Source organism: Osmerus eperlanus, chromosome 26 (assembly GCF_963692335.1).
Source record: "Osmerus eperlanus chromosome 26, fOsmEpe2.1, whole genome shotgun sequence".
Classification (NCBI taxonomy): domain Eukaryota; kingdom Metazoa; phylum Chordata; class Actinopteri; order Osmeriformes; family Osmeridae; genus Osmerus; species Osmerus eperlanus.
The window spans coordinates 7,920,220-7,938,803 of NC_085043.1; the positions used below are offsets into that span (position 1 = coordinate 7,920,220).

Genomic DNA, 18,584 nt, shown 5'->3' on the forward strand with positions numbered 1-18,584 from the left:
TTGAACTAAACAAACATCTTAGAACTCCCTTCACCATATGGTCTTCATTGGGTCATCTCAAGAAATTAAGAGTCGTTCATTGCCATAGCCTACTTTTTGGTCATTTGTAGGGCAAAGTCAGAATAAGAAAACTTTAATTTCCCCATTCGACCATTCTTGGAAATAAAGTAGTCCAGAGTAACTCTTTTTGAGCATATCTACTGCATAGTTTGTCAGATATGTTCACTGACATAGCTTGTCCAAATGTAGTGTTTTTTTTATGAATAAATAAATACTGACACACTTCAATGTCAACATTTAATCTAAATAAATTGATTTTATTAATATTTACAGGTTACAATGTTGCAATACAGAGTCAACACACAGGTGCATTTCACAGTTTATAAGAAGTATGTAACTGTCAGCCTCATATCAGTCAACAAAGGCATTCAATAGTTTGGTCACAGTAAAGTCAAGAAGTTAAGTAGAACTCTAAAATCAGTGCCTTTGGTTGCTGGGGTCAGGGAAGTTAAAAAGCCATAGTGCACAATGTCAATGTTTATGGAGATAAACAAATCATCTATAGACTTAAACAATGACTGAATCCAATGATATGAACAATTGATCTGTTTAACACGTTCTCCTCAACAAGGGTTGCAGGTGGGCAGGGTGCCGGTGCACCAAGGGCAAAGCTGGCGTTCACTGTTTGGGGGTCCAAGCCCACACCAGGACTGACCTGTAGGCTCATGTGGCGATGTGGAACTGCCCTGGGGGTAGGCCTCCGGTTACAGCCCCAGGCTGTAGCTGGGCAGCCCTTTACTGAAGGCAGTCTGAAGGGCAAGGCTGCAGGTTTTACCTCCGGGCGGAGCGACCCCAAAGGCAGGGCCATGTTGTTGTAAAATGGGCCAGAAGGCTGGGCTCATGTGGAGACCAGCTGAAAGCATCCCTAAAGCCTGGTGACGCGGAAGGTGATACTGCTCCCTAGCCACCAAGGGGAAGCCGGGAGGAGAGTGTAGTCTGGAGTAGGACTGGGCCACAGGAGGGGCTGAGGAACAGGAGACAGAGGAAGCATCGCTGGGTTCCCTCAGGGGAGAGATGTCACAGTGGGTTTTGGAGGGCTCGTCCTTGGGCTTGGCCTCCTCTAGGCTCTGCTCGCGGCACAAAGGGGAATAGCGCTGACCCTTGCGGAATTTTGCTCTTCTGTTTTTGAACCATACCTGTGGAATGAAACGTAACGGGGTATGCTTTTAGAGTCTGTAAATGTCATTGAGGGATGTTACAAATTAGTGTAACTTTATGCAATTGGGCACACACACACACACATACTATGACGCTTACAGACACAATGTGTCAGTTAATAACTGACCTGAATGCGTGCCTCTGGCAGATTAATGCAGAGAGCTAGTCTCTCTCTCATACCCACATCTGGGTACTGTGTCTGCTGGAAAGCCTTCTCCAGGGCCTGTAGCTGGGAAACGGTGAAGGCCGTTCGACTCCGACGTTGTTTCTGCTGGTTACCGTAACGAGCCTCCAGAATCAATTCTGTTGGATCACATGAGTTCAACTCAATATTAGACGTGCTGCACCAAAAATGCTAACCAGTCCGTGATGAGGGCAGTAATATGATAATATGATTTCCTTGGAGTGACGGTCGAGCTCCAACCCGTGGAAACGGACAACTTATTCTTTACAGGCTTCATCCTAGGCTACCTGTTAGAATTTGTAACGTACCTGCTAGCCTCTCAGCAACAGAAAAGGCATGCGCGGAGGGGCTAGGCGACGAGCACATCTGGTACTGTTCCGCCATCTGGTGGTGAAGGTTGAAGAACACGGAGTTGGCGTTGTGCATTGGATAGACTCCTGTGTTGTTTGATCCTCCACAAAAATTCAAGGAATTCATAGCGCCGCTGCGTGTAAGAACAAGAAATGTGTTATTTGTGCTGCATTTTGTATTATTATTCAACAGGAAGTGCTGTAGAAAGAACCTGATATTAAGCGTACATAACCCTTCCAGTTTTACTGTAGACAGCAGTATTTTGTTTTTTAAAACCTAAGTTGCCTTACTCTTAAACTTATAGAACAAAAAAGTATTTGGCTTGAGTCAAAGTGTAGCCTACGCACTTTCATGACGCAAAAATAACCCTCAAAAAGTCTCAGTCGCTAAAATCAATTGCTAAGTAAATTATTAACAGCAATGCCTAATTTGTAATGAATTATGTCAATCCAATGTACAATGATAGTGCTAGGTAGGCTGTAGAAATATTATTACCTTAAATGTTCCACAGTTGCAGATAACCGTTTTCCTACGCAGAAATATGTGTGTTGTCCAATTTATACGAAATTCAGACGTATATCCTCGTACGTTACTACGCTTTGTAGTTGCATGGACGTAATTCTCCGAAAACCATTCTCACCCACGACTATTTAAGAAGCGTTTACTCCAGCAACCCTCAACCATTAGCCAATAGAAAGAAAGGTATTAGCCAGGATTAGGTGGGATGAGGGAGAAGAGGGGGGTCCGAGGGCTCAAGTTTTTGAAACTATTGAACTTGGGAGATTTACGCCAAGGATCCTTCTCTATAAGAAAGCGTTTCATTCCCTCCCGTTAAAACAATTAAAACAATGTGGTCGGCTTATCTCTGAGGCAGGGCATTAAAATAACAGCCTTTGATTGTCCTCGGCTCTCAGCCCTCATTCTACTACACTCCTGGCTCTGAGGTTCTCCCCTTGGTGGGGGTTTACTCTGTGATTTGTTTTGCTAACAGGCTCCATATTTTGCCCATAAACTGTCAGCCTGTGAAGTATAATCTAGACATTTCCCATTGAGACCAATTTCCTAAGGTTCAACTGAGCCAAAATCTCCAAGTTCTCCTCACAGAGAACTATTATCCCACTGAAATAATCAAACAGCGAGATGCCCAATAGTACCTCCACAAAACACAAACACACACACATATTCATGTTTCATGGTACATCAAGCTAATATAAATGGATGTAAATGGATGCACATGTACAATTAAAGAGTAGTCCTCTAGTATTGTAGTTAACTGTGGCTAGATATTGTGGCAAGACTGTCCAAATGTCAGAATACAACATATAGAATCCCACAGATCCTGCTGTACAGTAGGTCGTATTATAAGTTTATATTTCTTTGACATTTGCATAGCCGCTGGAAAAAAAATGGGTGTTAGGAAAATGGGTGTTATAATCTTCTTTTCCTCATCGTCCATACTGGCTTTGGCATGCCCACAATGTGCAAAAGCATAAGACTTTCCAATAAGATCATCTCCAGTAATCTCCCCGCTGTATTTCAAGGCTGGGGTGTTAGAGATGTAAATTCCTTGAAGACTGGATTGAGGTCTGCAGCGTAGAGAGCCACGGCAGTCAGAGTGATAGATTACACTTCCCACGAGTATCAGGAGTGTCCCAGAATTCAGTCTGTTTTAACCCTAATAGCGAGGTAATGCCAGCACCAGATGACAGCCACTTGCAGGAGAAGAAGCCATTGCGGATCAGTCTAAAGAACCACATGCCCAAGCATTTTATCTGAGATTCACTCCTTAGGGCTTTGTTTTCTTGAGTCAGAGGATGAAACCACGGCCATTTTGACCATTCTTGTGTGGTATCAAGGAGGGGGTAAACCTGTTGGATGCGTCAACAAACTGAATCCAGGGTGCAAAAGAAAAAAAAATCAAAAATACATTTCTGTCATTGCATGTGTGTCTAAAGGGTGATTTCTGCAGGCAAACATATGATCCATCATCTATGACCAGGTGGAATGAATCTGGATGAATGTGCTCATACTTGTACATGTCCATTCAGACTCCTAAAATATGTGGAACCTTTTTTTTGTTTTCTTTCCCCGGCTTTTTTCCCCCGATTCTTTTCGCTGTTCTTGGCTGTCAAGCTATATTAGTGTCCGATAGAAATAAGTCATTTAGAAGAGGCTGTGTAGGCCAGCCCCTGAACCCCACTAAAAGCTCCAGGATTAGGTCCCAGAGGCCTTTGTCTCCTCAGCCGGCAGGATTAGGGGAGATTTACTGCAAAAGAAAAAAAGTAGTTATTTCATGGCACTTTCATGATGAAACCTGGCCAAAGCTGTGTTGGCTGGGGGGATTATAGGCACACAAAGAGTGTGGTTGTGTGCGACCCCCTCCCCTCTAGCACCACCCCAGCTCCTCGCCCCCCCGGATCTCTTCTCCTCGCCAGGCAGGGACTCTCCCCCTCCCTGCCATCTCCTCTCCGAGGAGTCCCTCTAGATGAGTGATGTTGTCTCTGATCAGCCCCTCCGATCGCAGTCATGCCGCGGCCTGCTCTGCTAATTGCTTTGTTTGTCTCGAGCCCCTCGCAGGCTGCCCTTTCGAATCCGAGAAGTCGACTGATCTCGACCCAGGCCACTCACATCCCCACTTTCATGACTTGAAGCCATCGAGAAATGAGATCAAATTGGAAATGTTTAAGTACTGTCCTTTGGCTTCCATCTACATGTTAAATACATAGCGGTAAGGATTCAGTACTGCTGATGATTAGGATTACTGTACTGTAGGTGTGGAGGTAGAATAGGAGTTAGAGGCTTGCTGTCCCTCCCGTAGAGTTTAAAACGGCTTAAAGGAGTTATCCTCTTCCTGGAGGATCCACTTACAAATGCATGGATTACAGGCACTAACAGACAAAGGTTATCCTCAACAAGTCACATCGTTGACAACAGTCTTAGCTCCAAGCAGGTGAGAACTTGTGGGTTTAATAACTGCTCCTTTAAGATGATGGGGAATTACTGGGAATGGCTTTGGAAATGGGAGAAATATATAATTACAATGAACATGTTGTTAAATACCTTACATTTTCTGTGTGACATATTTAGCAGACATGAACAACTGTCTTTCCAGGACAGTATAATCTAGTTTAAACATGAGTGGCCCATTACAGTAAATTGAGCTTTAATTTCTTTCTTATTTTCTTTCTTTTGCAAGGTTTTATAAGCTTAGGTCAATTAATAACAGGCATGCCCATTTGGTCCTCAAACTATTTTGTCAAAAGGCTTGTTTTTGGACATCAATTCCTCTTTCTAAAAGCTACAGGGGTTCAACAACAAGACAAGTGGGGCCTGGTTTTGTGGGTGAAAAGTACCACAGTGTTTTTGTTAATGTCTCCTGTTTAACAGATGTTTCAGTTACAGAACAGCAGTTGGAGAAACACCCCGTCCCCGTCCCCGTCCCCATACACCACGGCTTTCTCTTCTTCGCTTTCTTTAATTACTTATCAATAGTGGAAATTTGTATTGACAAGGAGCTGTCAAGAGGGGAGCTTTGTAGTTGTCAGTTATCTGTGGGGTAGCTGCTCGGAGGACAGCCCCCTTGGACACCAACTGGATCGATCGGCACAAACACAATTGAGAGGCTTTCAGGCCTGCGATGTTAGGAGAGGGGCTCAGGGCACCCACAGAGAGCGGGTAAGGGGGCTAAGGACTTCTTCATTGGGGGAAATCGATGGGGCCGGCTGCCCTTTGACCTGCGGGGGAGACTGGGAGCTGGCGGAAGGTCACTAGCCCCTCTTAAGCCCCAGTGAGTTCCAGGATCACGCTGTGAGCCTTGGCACTATCTATGACACACAAACAGCTTAGACTGACAATGACCCCCTACAAACACACACACACACACACACACACACATCCAATAATGGAGTTTGATTAATTTAATCTGAGCTATGGCATGAACAATCCACACTGTTTAACAGTACATAACTCCACTTATGAACATTATAGGGATAATTGTCATGATTATCATCACACAATGTTATAAACCAATACATCAAACTGAACTAATCGCTATAAACCTGTGTACGGAACCAACCGGAATCCATTGATTTCACTTACTGGCCTCTGGTAATTCCAAACTTATGAGTTCCAGGGAGATATCATCGTCGTATTAGTTTCTCATAAGCCCTAGCCCTTTCCCCTGGGAGAGAAGCTCCAGGCAAGACCTTAACAGATCAATATGAGACACTGAGTTAAATTTGGTCGTTTAATTGAGCAGCAGGGGTTTGAGTTAATGACCACGAGAAGAAGTGAAGGGGAGAGGCTGGGACGCTGGGGTCAAGGGTACAGGCGGAGGGTTGGAGAGAGGCTGGCCAGGACCAAAGACAGCAAACACAGGACCTTTCAAACAACCCCGCCTTTACCGGATCATAATCCAAACCGTAAACAAAGGCTTCAGTCAATTTGCAAGCAGCAGATTTAGTACAGATTAAGCAAAAAAAAAATTGCCATCAACAAGCCATTTCAGAGGGTAAAAACTTTTGACGCCCTTGAACAACGATCAAGTAATTGCATCGGAGGCGAAGTAACTTAGGTATGATGTGGAAACAACTGAGATCATTTTTGGGTCGCAGCAGCTGATTGGAGGACAGCACATCAACCTCCCACCCCAGTGGACGATTAGGGAGATGGATGTGGTCAGTTGTCCTCTCCCCCCAGAGAGCTTAGAGGCACGATGCAGCTCTCTCCCTGTCAATCTGCGGTCCAATAAGTTCAGCCCTGGACCCCGAACCCCACCCCCCTCCAACGCCTCCCTCAACCCACGTACCCCTAGCAGTCAGAGGTGATCAGAGAGAGAGCGCCCTGATCGAATTTGATAATGAAGAAGAGCTGGCTAAGCTGCTGCGCCCCACATGCTCAAATCTCTCCTGTACTCCATAAACACTGGGAAGCCCCCCTCCCTGTCACTGGAACATTGTGTAGGTATTGATCCTGGGAGACTGGGGTCTTTAATACCTGGGGTCTTTGGCTTGGCTCAGGGAAATGCATGCTGACATGTGACTGGAGGAGCTCAATAGGCGAACGGGCGGGCGGAAGAATGGGCCTCTCCCGTTTAGCATTTCTCTCCCGTTTTGGTTCCCAGACACACATCTGCTGAGGAGGAGAGCGACTGCCTGTGCACCTGCCGGGGGTGTCAGGGTCCTGGGGTGTCAGGGTCCGGGGGTGTCAGGGTCCTGGGCTACATAAGGTACCCGAGGTTCAGAATATGGTAAAAATAAAAAAAATATATATATACATTTTAGTCATTTAGCAGACGCTCTTATCCAGAGCATATATATACATATATTATCCCACTCTCCAAATGGGAGATCTATCTATGTCCTCGAGGTACGATTGAGGCCTGCGGTTCATTAAAACTCACATGCTTGTTATGGGCCTGGTGGGGATGTGGCCACATTGTACAATAAACACTCACATAAAAGATATTAAAGTATACAACCCAACAGTTCTCCCTGACCAACAGCACAGGTGTAAAACAGGATGACTTACGACATAGAACAAAGTTTAAATGTTTTATTAGCAAAAAACACACAACCAAAAAACGATACAAAAAGGACAACTAGTAACCTTTGTACACCTCGTTTTTTTTTTTTTTTTAACCATCAAGTATCAAACGCAAAACCGACATAAGGTAGTTCATATATATATGCTGACTGTATGATTTAAATAACTAGGCCTTATTAACTACTGTTTTTTTCCTTGTCGTTTATAGTGCGGGAGTAATACATACTATTAGTGAGAATACAACATTTGCCTGATTTTACTTCCATGCAGGGCACATTAAGGATACAGAGAGTAAGAGGATTGAGAGCCATGATCTGTCTGGACACAACGCAGTGAACTCTTCCATCACACTGAAATGACAGTGTTTCACAAAGCAGGATTGCTAAATCATCCAGCTAAATGAAAAAACTAAATGTATTTCACATAAATAGATTGTTAGGCTAGTGTAGTCAGAAGGTAGCTAGTTGATGTTAGAAATCATCTATTGATCCTGTTTCTATACCCCTCAGTTATCGTGTGCTTCCAGAAACTTAACTCAACTTTCATCATACAAAATCTCGCTCACACCAATTATTGACTGTGAAATTCTGGTAAAGGTACACAAATGTTTAGGTTCTAGATACGAACCCTAAGTACGGTATTATGGATCAAGTGTTTTTTCAAGGTAGAAACATTCATGGCTCAACAACCACTACTATACAACGTTGCCCCAAGGCAAGTTGGATCCAAGTCTTTCAAAATGTCCTTTTCTACTGCATTCACCCCACAGGTGAGGTCATGTGGAATCAGCCCAGAGGCAATTGATAAAAAAAAGTGCAAGTAGGGCTATGAAAGCGGCCGAGCAGCAATGTGGTGGTCTCACCATAACATGGAACAGAACAGGGCCCTAGCAAGTGTCCTCCTCCTCCTGTTACAGAAAAGGCTTATTCATGATCCTATAAGGTCTGGACATATACATCGTTGCTAGTGAAAAAAAAAAAAGGAAAAAAAAGGAGAAAACATGAAAAAATTATTGCTATACACTTCGGAAATGAAATACTATGGTAAATAAAAATAAACAAAACACTGTTAATCTCTTGCTGCCTCCGGAACAGCCTCCTGTTCCCTTGCAGTCGGTAGAACCCTGTAATCGTCTGGGAGGGTTCTCCCAGCAGAACCCTGAAGAGATAACCTCTCGGCTTCCCTTCTATTCTTCCCGGTCTCACTGTGGTCCTCCCAGTCCAGAGGAACACAGGTGCCCTATCTGTGGGGGGGTTGGGGGTCATGGGGTCAGAGGTCATCTCTTCACCTTGGCGTCTTCCTTGATCTTCCAGGTCATCAGCTCCATGCAGGCCCGGGCGTCTTCGCTGGAGTCGTGACCCCCCACTGAGGAAACACACATGGACGTTACTGATCATGTGACCTGGTGAGTGTCTTGATCACCATGGAAACAGAGTGAGTGTACTCTCCAGAGATTTGACCTCAAGTTTACGGGCCACAAGCACATAACTATAGGTGCACTCAAATTCGATGTCCTACTCCTCCTGACTGTTTCCTAGCGGTCTAACCAAACTCCTGTATGGCTCCACATCTTAACCAATGTCCTCACCGTTGTCCTGGATGATGCGTTTGAGGTGGTCGGCCATGAGGTTCCTCAGTGCTCGTTTGTAGGGGAGTCCCAGGCGGTGAGGGAACACGATGGCCGTGTCCACCACGGTGCTGTGGATGAGCTGGGACACACACACACAGAGAGACGAAACCATAACACCCCCGCCTGACTGGACACAACCTCCACATAATCAGGTGGCGCATAATGTCAGCACGGTATATGAATGTTTACGGATTGTCTGTGTGTGTGTGTGTAATATGTATGTGTCTGTGAGTCTGCCTGTTGCGTGTGTTTAGGTCTGTGTGTGTGTGTGTGTGTGTTCCCAACCTTGAGGGCGAACAGGTCGCTCTCCAGACTGTGGCCGATGAGGATGGACTCGGAGCTGAACATGCTGAGCAGCACCGCCTGCACGTCCCGCAGCGTGATGGTGGCGTTCTCCAGATCCTCCTCCGTCACGCCCGAGAACCTGCACACGCACACACCACGCCACCGTCACGACTGTGCTGTGTGAGAGAGTGAGAGAGAGAGAGGGAGAGAGAGACAGAGAGACAGAGAGAGAGAGAGAGAGAGAGGGAGAGAGAGACAGAGAGAGAGAGGCAGAGAGACAGAGAGACAGAGAGAGAGACAGAGAGAGAGAGGGAGAGAGAGACAGACAGACAGAGAGAGAGAGAGAGAGAGAGGCAGAGAGAGAGACAGAGAGAGAGAGAGACAGAGAGAGAGAGACAGAGAGAGAGACAGAGACACAGAGAGAGACAGAGGGAGACAGAGGGAGAGAGACAGAGAGACAGAGAGAGACAGAGATAGAGAGCAGCTGTGTGTGAGCGAGGCCTCTCACCGTGTGTTGTAGTCCACCACTCTGCTCTCAGGTTTGACGAACGTGTCGTAGATCACCTTCAGCTCAGAGTTGATGACCGTCACCCTGGTCAGCTCCAGGCCCAGCACTGTGTAACACTGTCCCACGGAGAGAGACACACACAGAGAGAGACACAGAGAGAGAGAGACACAGAGAGAGACACACACACAGAGAGAGACACAGAGAGAGAGACACACAGAGAGACACAGAGAGAGAGACACAGAGAGAGAGACACAGAGAGAGACACACACAGAGAGACACACACAGAGAGACACAGAGAGAGACACACACAGAGAGAGACACAGAGAGAGAGACACAGAGAGAGAGAGGCATCAATTGCTGAAGAGACATCTGACAGGATTTAAAAGCAACCATCTGGCCATTCCATCCGACCACCCACCATCTCACAGTCCAAGGCGAAGACCCCGCCGTTCCCGTCCGGAGGCAGGGACTTGTCGAAGGTCGTCACGTAGCCGTCCAGCGATTCTTTGCGTCCGTCTTGAACGTGTTGCTGTGAACGTGCAGAAGTAAAGTCAAGTACAAGTCCACCACCACAGGCAATCTGAGTAGCATGAGTGCATGTAGAGAGCGCAGCAGTGTGTTGCTGGGGTCAGGAGTGGTACTGCCCTCTGGTGGTCAGACGCACTCATGGGCAGGAAACAAAAACGCCTTTTAAAAATGTGACAGAATTGTTCTTGTGCGAGTGTTACCTTTCCAACCTGGCAGCCTGTAGTACCTACAGCACCTGAGCAGCAGTTGTAGTTAGTCTCCCATCCTCCTGACACTGTTACACACACAGACACACGCGTGCAATAACGATCAGTTTCGACTCTTAACAACAAACATCATTTCAATCTGGTTTCCTGGTGATGGAGGGGTCAGCCAGCCAGCCAATCACAGACCTTTATGTCTCCGCAGGCGGCCCCAGTGGTGATGGCACTCCTCCTTACGAACACAGGCCCCGTTGACGTTCAATTTATACTCCGCCCCACACCTGCAGCACACCTTGGAGAAGGCTGTACACACACACACACACCCACACAAAAACAGAGCAAGGATGAGGTTTCAGAAACGCACACTCCCTAATTCTCCAGTATGTTAACAGAATGTTCCCATGTGACCACATCTCATCGTCATCTCCATTGTGAAACTGGGCCGGTGAGGGTGCAGTATGGGTAATGTAGGCCCTCACGGTCTGTGTTCTTCTTCTCTGGCACGTTGTGGACGAGGGCGCGACCCGAGCCCTCGGGGTGTGGCCGGGGGTAGCTGTGCTCCTGCAGCTGCTCCTCCGTCATCAGGTACTCCCTCAGCTTCCTGTACAGGGCGGCGCCTGGGGGGGACGCCACGGGGAACAGCAGAACACACACTTCCTGTCTTAGGAGGGGGCCTGGCTAAGAATAGGTTCAGGAGAGGAGTGGAGGGAGAAGGAAGAAGGAAACCTCCCCTCTCTCTCTCTCTCTCTCTCTATGCTGTCCAGGGTGCAGGAGTTAGAGCCATATCACCAGAGGGCGCTGTGGGGACAGGCACTCACCCATCAGTTTCTCCTCCTGCTGCCTGCCTGTCCTGTTGAGGGTGAAGCTGGTCTTAGCTGCCAGGCGGCCCCCCAACAACTCCTCATGGGACAGGGCCTTCCTGTTCCCCCCCACCCTGACCGCAGGGCTCTCTGTGGAGCAGACACACACACACGCGCGCACACACACAGGCGCTGTTTACACCGTCGACATGGAGACTGGCGCACAGGTGAATGGCATGTGACGTACTGGCGGCGGGCGAGGAGGGCGTGGTGATGTTGCTGCGTAGTTTCTTCAGCGTGTTCACCGCCACGTTGAGGTAGATGTTCTTGCTGCTGCTCCGCTCGTACACCACCTTCTCCTCGTCCAGAGCCTGCGAACCGTTAATACACCGTTCACACACACTCGGGGTTGGCTGGGGCTCAGTGGCAGAGCATAATGACTGCAGATCTAGAGGTCGCCGGTTCAAATCACCCATATACAATAATACATTTAGCAAAATTTAATATTAAATAGATGTTAGTTTTGTGGTATTTGGAGGTCTTGTGTTCTCACCATCTGGAAGGCTAGATCTTCTGTAGGGCAGAACTTCACGCATTCGTCGATGAAGGTGTTGAGGTATCTCTGCCGGACGTTAGTGGGCACCCTAGCCCCAAACTCGGTGGGAATGACCGGCCGCTTCATCGCAGTGCTCTGGAGGTGGAACAAAAACACCAGACATGACCCGGAGAAACGCCCTGCCCTCGCCTCGCCACGCCTGTCGGGACAGGCTCAAGGCCTTACCTTCATCGTGGGGGTATGCGCCACCCTCTTCTGGGCAAACGTGGTGGTGGTTTTGGACTGGATGCCCGCCGAGGTGTGGGCCTTCACAGACAGGCGCCCGGGGAGAGTCCTGGCGGGCGACATCACCCGGTTGGCAGCGGGCTTCGCCTCCACAGCACCTACACACACCAACAGGTTTCTCAACATGGCCCTGTTTGGTGATCACTGGCATAGTAACAGCAGGGTTGGTCCTGGTTAAACAGCCTTAAATGAGGGTGTTGTGGAGGATGAGAACCCTTACTAGGCTTGGATGAAGACGTAAGCGGGCTGGGGCGATGGGCTACCCTCTTCCTCTCTCCTGGAAAGCTGGGTTTGGGGCTGCGGTTGAGGCTGGGGCTGAGGCTGGGGCTGGCAGAGGCTGTCTTCACAGCAGCAGCCAGCTGGACAGCCTGCTGCTGAGCTATCTGCATGCGGCGGTAACAGATCTCCTGTGCTGTCAGTCTCCTGTAGGGCGCTGGCTTGGGGGCCGCGTCCGTCTGGGGAAGCGAGTAAAACGTTAAAACAAGAACCGAGAAAGAACAAGAACCAGAAAACGTCACGTTTGGAAATGGGATTCAAACTTACGTTGCCTTTGGCTGAGAAGTGAGAGACCCTCTTCTTCTGTCCGGGGAAGAGAGTGGTTAGCGTGCTCTCGGAATCCTCCTCGTCCTCTGAATCTTTAGAGGGCTAGAGAAAGACACAGTTTGGTTACTTCACAATTACAGCTGTCATTCCATCACTATAATGACTTCAGAGAGTTAACAGACTAAGAGTGACAATGGGGGTGACTATTGAGATCTGCTGAAGTTCCATCACAACGTGCATGTAGGACAGATATACTTCCTGGAAGTGCATGGATGACACACACACACACACACACACACACACACACACACACACAAGGCTGAGAGAAGAGAGATCTTGTCAGGGTACCTGCTTGGCTTGCCGTCCCTTATCCTCCATCTTCACGTGCTTGGACTCGTTGAAGATCCGGAGGCACTCCTCCATGGGGTCCGAGTCAAAGTCCAGGTCCACCTGCAGGGTGGAGAAGTCCACGCTGGAGAAGTCCTCGTCCGCCCGCTCGTCCTCCACGCCGCCGTCCTCATCCTCGGAGGACGAAGGCGTGAGTTCGGAGGCCTTCCTCTTGTTCGCGCCTCTCCTCTTGATGGCGGCGGCCGACCTCCTCACCAGCTTCTCCCCCTCCTCTTCGTCGTCCTCCTCCTCCTCCTCTTCCTCGCTCTCCTCCGCGCTCTCGGCCCCGAACAGGTCCGCGTGGCTGAGAGACCTCCGCTTCACCTTGCCCGCTCTCCCGTCGCGGCTGCTCTTCCTCGCCTCGTCGCTGGAGGACCTCCCTCGGGTGGCGCCGCCGGAAGCGGCCCCCTTGCTACACTTCCTCACCTCTTTCTCTTTCCTGCCGCCGTCCAGCTGGCCGTTCCTGGGCTCCTTGTGCTTGTGGGGGTCCCTCTCCCTTTCCCTGTCCAGACTCTTGACTTTCTTACAGTCCCCTCCTTTCTCTCTCTCCTTGTCTCTCCGACTCGAGTCGCTCTTGACCTTCTCCGTCTTCCTGCCCCCGCCGTCGTTCCTCTTCTCGTCTCTCCCACATTTGTTGACGGACTTCTCTCTCGTCTTGCTCTTCTCGTCCTCCCTCCTTCCCTCGCTCCTGCCGTCTTTCTTCGAGCCCTGCTGACTCGGTTTCTTCGACACGTTGGTTTTCCTCCCGTCGCCCTTGTCCCCGGTTCCCTTCTCCTTATTACCGCCGCTACTCTTTTTACCCGCGTCCTTGTCCGCTTTGAGCACTTTCTCCGTTTTACCGCTCTTCGCGTTGCTAGATTTACTCGCTACTTTATCGTCCTCGGTTTTGTGTTTGCGTCGACCGGTCTCCTGGTTCTTGCAGTCGTCTGGCAACCCGGGTTCCGGGTCCTCTTTCCCCCCACACGGCTCCAGACTCCTCGGCTTCGACCTGCCCGGCGTGTCCCTAGCCCGGTCCATCTGCCCGGCCGCCCCGAGGTCGTCTGCCGCCCCGGTGCTGCTCCTCCGCCGCTGCAGGCGGCTGAGCGACGTGGGACGGTACTCCGCCCCCGAGGCCTCGCCGTCGGATTCGGAGAGGCTGAGCGTGTATTTCTGCGCGTCGGCGCTCGACCGGGGCGCCTTCATGGCCGTTGGCACGTACTCCTCGTCCCCAGACAGCTTGGGCTTCCTGTTTCCCTCCCCCTTGGCGGCATCCTCCTTCTTGTTCTTCCCGGCCAGTTTGGCCGAGTAGTTGGAGAGAGGGTCGTACTCCAGGTCTGTGGATGGTTTCGAGTGGTCCAAACTGTACTTGGATTTAGACGAGGGGGCGTTGGAGGACTTGGGGCTGGGAGGTGGGGAGGGCAGCTGGGGCGTCTGAACCCGAGGCGAGGGCTTCTTTACGGACGCTCTACAAACGGAAGTGGGCACGTATTCTAGAGAACTGGCCCGGTTGTCTTGGCCGTCTGAGTCCAGGGTGTACTTGCTGGCGCAAGGCGTGGGGTTATAATCTGCCGTGGAGTTGATCTGATAGCTGCCTGGGTCGTACGCCAAGTGGGAAGTCTTTGGCTTTCTCGATCCTGCCCTCGACAAACTGGTGGTCGGGTCATATTCCTCAGGTATCGTCTTTGGACGTTTAGCCCCCGCTTTGAGGGATGTGACAGTGGGTTCGTATTCCTCAGACACAGTCCTTGACCTATTAGCTCCTTTAGTTGAGCTGGGTTCATATTCCTCAGACACAGTCTTCGACCTATTAGCTCCTTTAGTTGAGCTGGGTTCATATTCCTCCGACACAGTCTTTGACCTATTAGCTCCTTTTGTTGAGCTGGAGGTGGGTTCATATTCCTCCGACACAGTCTTCGACCTATTAGCTCCTTTAGCTGAGCTGAAGGTGGGTTCATATTCCTCAGACACAGTCCTTGACCTATTAGCTCCTTTAGTTGAGCTTGGTTCATATTCCTCAGACACAGTCTTCGACCTTTTAGCTCCTTTAGCTGGGCTGGAGGTGGGTTCATATTCCTCAGACACAGTCTTCGACCTTTTAGCTCCTTTAGCTGAGCCAAAGGTGGGTTCATATTCCTCAGACACAGTCTTGGACTTTTTAGCTCCTTTAGCTGAGCTGGCGGTGGGGATGTACTCCTCATCGCCAATGCGAGACAGTTTCCTCTTCTCCCTCTCCACCTCGTTGCGGACCTCCGCGATGGCCCGGTTGACCAGTTCCAACTCAAGGACACCCAGGTCCGCTGATGCGGTCCCGGAATCTCCATTCCCTTGGTCTTTGGGCCTTACCACGTCCGGGTTGAACGGGTCGTAGCCTTGTTCTGCACACAGTCAAGAGACACAGCAGACATCAACACAAAACCGCAAAAACTAATCCTTGGATCCACTACCACGGCACATCAATGTGTTTCATATCCATCCATCCATCCATCCATCATCTGCCGCTTGTCCGGGGGTCGGGTCGCGGGGGCAGCAACCTAAGCAGGGAGGCCCAGACTTTCCTCTCCCCGGCCACTTCCACCAGCTCTTCCTGGGGGACCCCGAGGCGTTCCCAGGCCAGCCGAGAGACATAGTCCCTCCAGCGTGTCCTGGGTCTTCCCCGGGGCCTCTTCCCAGTGGGACGTGCCCAGAACACCTCACCAGGGAGGCGTCCAGGAGGCATCCTTATCAGATGCCCGAGCCACCTCAACTGGCCCCTCTCGACGCGGAGGAGCAGCGGTTCTACTCTGAGCTCCTCCCGGATGACCGAGCTTCTCACCCTATCTCTAAGGGAGAGCCCGGACACCCTGCGGAGAAAACTCATTTCGGCCGCTTGTATTCGCGATCTCGTTCTTTCGGTCACTACCCACAGTTCGTGACCATAGGTGAGGGTAGGAACGTAGATCGACTGGTAAATAGAGAGCTTCGCCTTTCGACTCAGCTCCTTCTTCACCACAACGGACCGATGCAGAGCCCGCATCACTGCGGACGCCGCACCGATCCGCCTGTCGAGCTCGCGATGTGTTTCATATTAAAATGTAATTCTCATGCGTATACGAACCATACACCGATAACTCTAAGTGATTTACTGGACGGTTAAGCAACTGTTATCAAGATACTTCTAGATAACAACAAAGGCATGGTAGGACCGCTACAATGGAGTGACTGTCCAACTCCACAACAGAAAGATAGCTCCCTAGCTTTAACTAGCACAAGGGAATGAAACTCACCTTTGTGTTTGGAGTTAAGTTCTTCTGGATTTCTAGCGTCACTTGCTGCATACGACGCTCGTCTTTGTTTACTGTGCCTAAAGTGACAGTATGGTCTTTTGCATTCATCTTTGTCGCTTTTCCCCTTACAATATTCGCTGTAAAACGGGCAGTCAATCCCACGGAAGAAACCGGTGGAGCGCAACATCGTCCCCACAGACCTGTCTCATACCCGCAGGGACAAGACGGATCTAGAACGCGATTGTTTTAGTTGATATAACTTGGAAAACCGCCCATCAAAAGAGATCTAACCTGCAATTTAACAATAACAATGTCTTTACGACGCCATGTTGGACAGCCAAAGAAAACTGTCGCAAAAAGCCCCACATGTCGCACATGCCTACGTCATTTAGAATGCTTTGTATCTGCCTGTTCCCAACAATCTCTAAGCATTCACCCTAGGTATAGTAATGCATATTTGAATGATGTAGTCAGTCATTAAATGTTTTATGGTTGCTCGACTAATGTGCATAATGCACTGCATTAGATGTCCAAACTGAGCTTTGACTAAATGCAGTAATCATCTAGTGTGGAGTGTAACATGGCCAAAAAAGTAAAATGTTACTGTGCTCTGCCGTTCATTTCATCCAATGGTTTAAAAGACTGAAGGACTCATATTGTTTTATTTCACAGGAACGCATCAGTCAAAGGATACAACATTTAGAAGTGACCTAAACAATTAGTTAGAAACAGGCTGCTGCTGAGTGGAAAGTGGCATTCAAAAAATACACCAACAACGCTTTAACATGGACGCTGGAATATCACAGTAATCCCAACAGTTCTTTGACAGATTGAAAATGGAAAAGTACGTTTTTTAACCAACAGAAATCATTCGGAGATCAGGTAACAATTTAGGGCCCACATCCGCCAGAGGGCGCTCTAACGGGAATGACGACACCAAATAGACATCACAAATGTGGTGCAATAATTATATTCCTGTTAAACATGACTAGGCTACTTAACGTAAAGCAATGAAGTCATACTGTTTAATGGAACATTTCAGTATAACACCAAGTTGCTCAATGCTCGATTAAAGCAATGTGCTTGCATGGGCAAATTGGTCTAGTTGACCAACGGGTCTGGGAAGCGGGGTTAACACACACAGAATATGAAGAGTTACTCATCTAGGAGAGGCTATGAAACTAAACTTCTATAGCAGATAACGCCACAGCTTACCTTTGGGCGTTGGCTGCTATTAACACATAAAAACCACCTAGTTGTTAAAGCTCAACCTCGATTCAAGCGCCCCCAAACCATATTGACAAACAGCCTCTGCGACCGACCAACATAGAGGCCCTATAGAAAAAAAAATGCTAATCTTGCAACGTCGCCGCCATGCAGTATTTTATAGATCAATGCGCACCTGCTGCACAAAGCCAATTAGGTCAATCAATTATGCAAATTGGTCTTGCTTTTTAGTTTCTCAGCCATCACTTAACGCTCGCTCAGTTGTAAAGCGATAGGGCAATTAGCAACGGTAGGCTACTGTAATACGGTAAAACCAGACAATACTCAACGGTCTCAGTTTTTTGGGGTAAAGCGTCTACACTAAATCTAAATAGGGTACGTTTCATAATAAAAACAGTTTTTATTGTTAGCATTATTAGCCTGTTATTTTACTAAATGCTTAGACCCAGGTTGAGATTCAAACCACATCGAACAACACGCAACAAATTATGGCTTTAGTATTCTGTAAGTTATTTATCAGTTTAAATTGGGAAATCGCCTGCATTTATACTTGTTTACATGTTTTTATTTAATTTTATTCAGAGAAGCAGTAAAACAGCCACTAGGTGGAGACATACACTGCATTGTTCAAGTGCACTCATGTTGCCTGAAGCAGCCTGATGCATACTAACTCTGCTATTGCCTCATTTCCTCCGACTCCCTAGTGATGTTTGTGTAATGTACAAATGGGGTTGTTGCACAATTAAAACATGTGGACTGGCAGAGCTCCGCAGTGTAGTTGACAACACTCAATGCGATGCTGCCGCTGTACGAAAAGCACAAGTGGTTGGGTACACATGACGTTATATCCTGGTTTATCAAACGATGCCGAGATCACGAGGCGGTCGATCTTGCAAGCAGGTTACATCAGTCCTCCCTGTGAGAACAGGCAAGATGCTGTCCCCAGAAGCGCCGAGCCGTAGAGTGAAACCTTTACGTATGCTGTGTGACCCAGGCAGAGTATGGCATGTTTACCAACACTCACCAAGGACAAACGTGTCGTTTACTCTGGTATTGGGAGCCAAGCTGATAGGGATTTACAGTAAAAGCTCAA

The 18,584-nt window shown here is 48.7% G+C and overlaps 2 protein-coding genes across 2 annotated transcripts; both read right to left on the reverse strand.

The window, feature by feature from the left end:
* Window positions 1-342: 342 nt before the first annotated feature.
* On the reverse strand, window positions 343-2,388 carry zgc:101100 (uncharacterized protein LOC445169 homolog). The gene is made up of 4 exons (XM_062452648.1): window positions 2,249-2,388; window positions 1,711-1,886; window positions 1,346-1,521; window positions 343-1,196 (listed from the first exon to the last, which is right to left on the reverse strand). The coding sequence occupies exons 2-4, from the start codon at window positions 1,877-1,879 to the stop codon at window positions 765-767; spliced, it is 777 nt and encodes a 258-aa protein (XP_062308632.1). The 5' UTR covers window positions 1,880-1,886; window positions 2,249-2,388; the 3' UTR covers window positions 343-764.
* A 4,904-nt stretch (window positions 2,389-7,292) lies between these two features.
* rexo1 (REX1, RNA exonuclease 1 homolog) lies at window positions 7,293-16,602 on the reverse strand. The gene is made up of 16 exons (XM_062452590.1): window positions 16,265-16,602; window positions 12,984-15,376; window positions 12,636-12,737; window positions 12,313-12,547; window positions 12,033-12,190; window positions 11,805-11,942; window positions 11,499-11,622; window positions 11,270-11,401; window positions 10,931-11,068; window positions 10,641-10,754; window positions 10,449-10,522; window positions 10,139-10,249; window positions 9,721-9,836; window positions 9,213-9,351; window positions 8,886-9,006; window positions 7,293-8,662 (listed from the first exon to the last, which is right to left on the reverse strand). Exons 1-16 carry the CDS (start codon window positions 16,449-16,451, stop codon window positions 8,574-8,576), a joined length of 4,371 nt encoding a protein of 1,456 aa, XP_062308574.1. The 5' UTR covers window positions 16,452-16,602; the 3' UTR covers window positions 7,293-8,573.
* Between the last annotated feature and the right edge of the window lie 1,982 nt (window positions 16,603-18,584).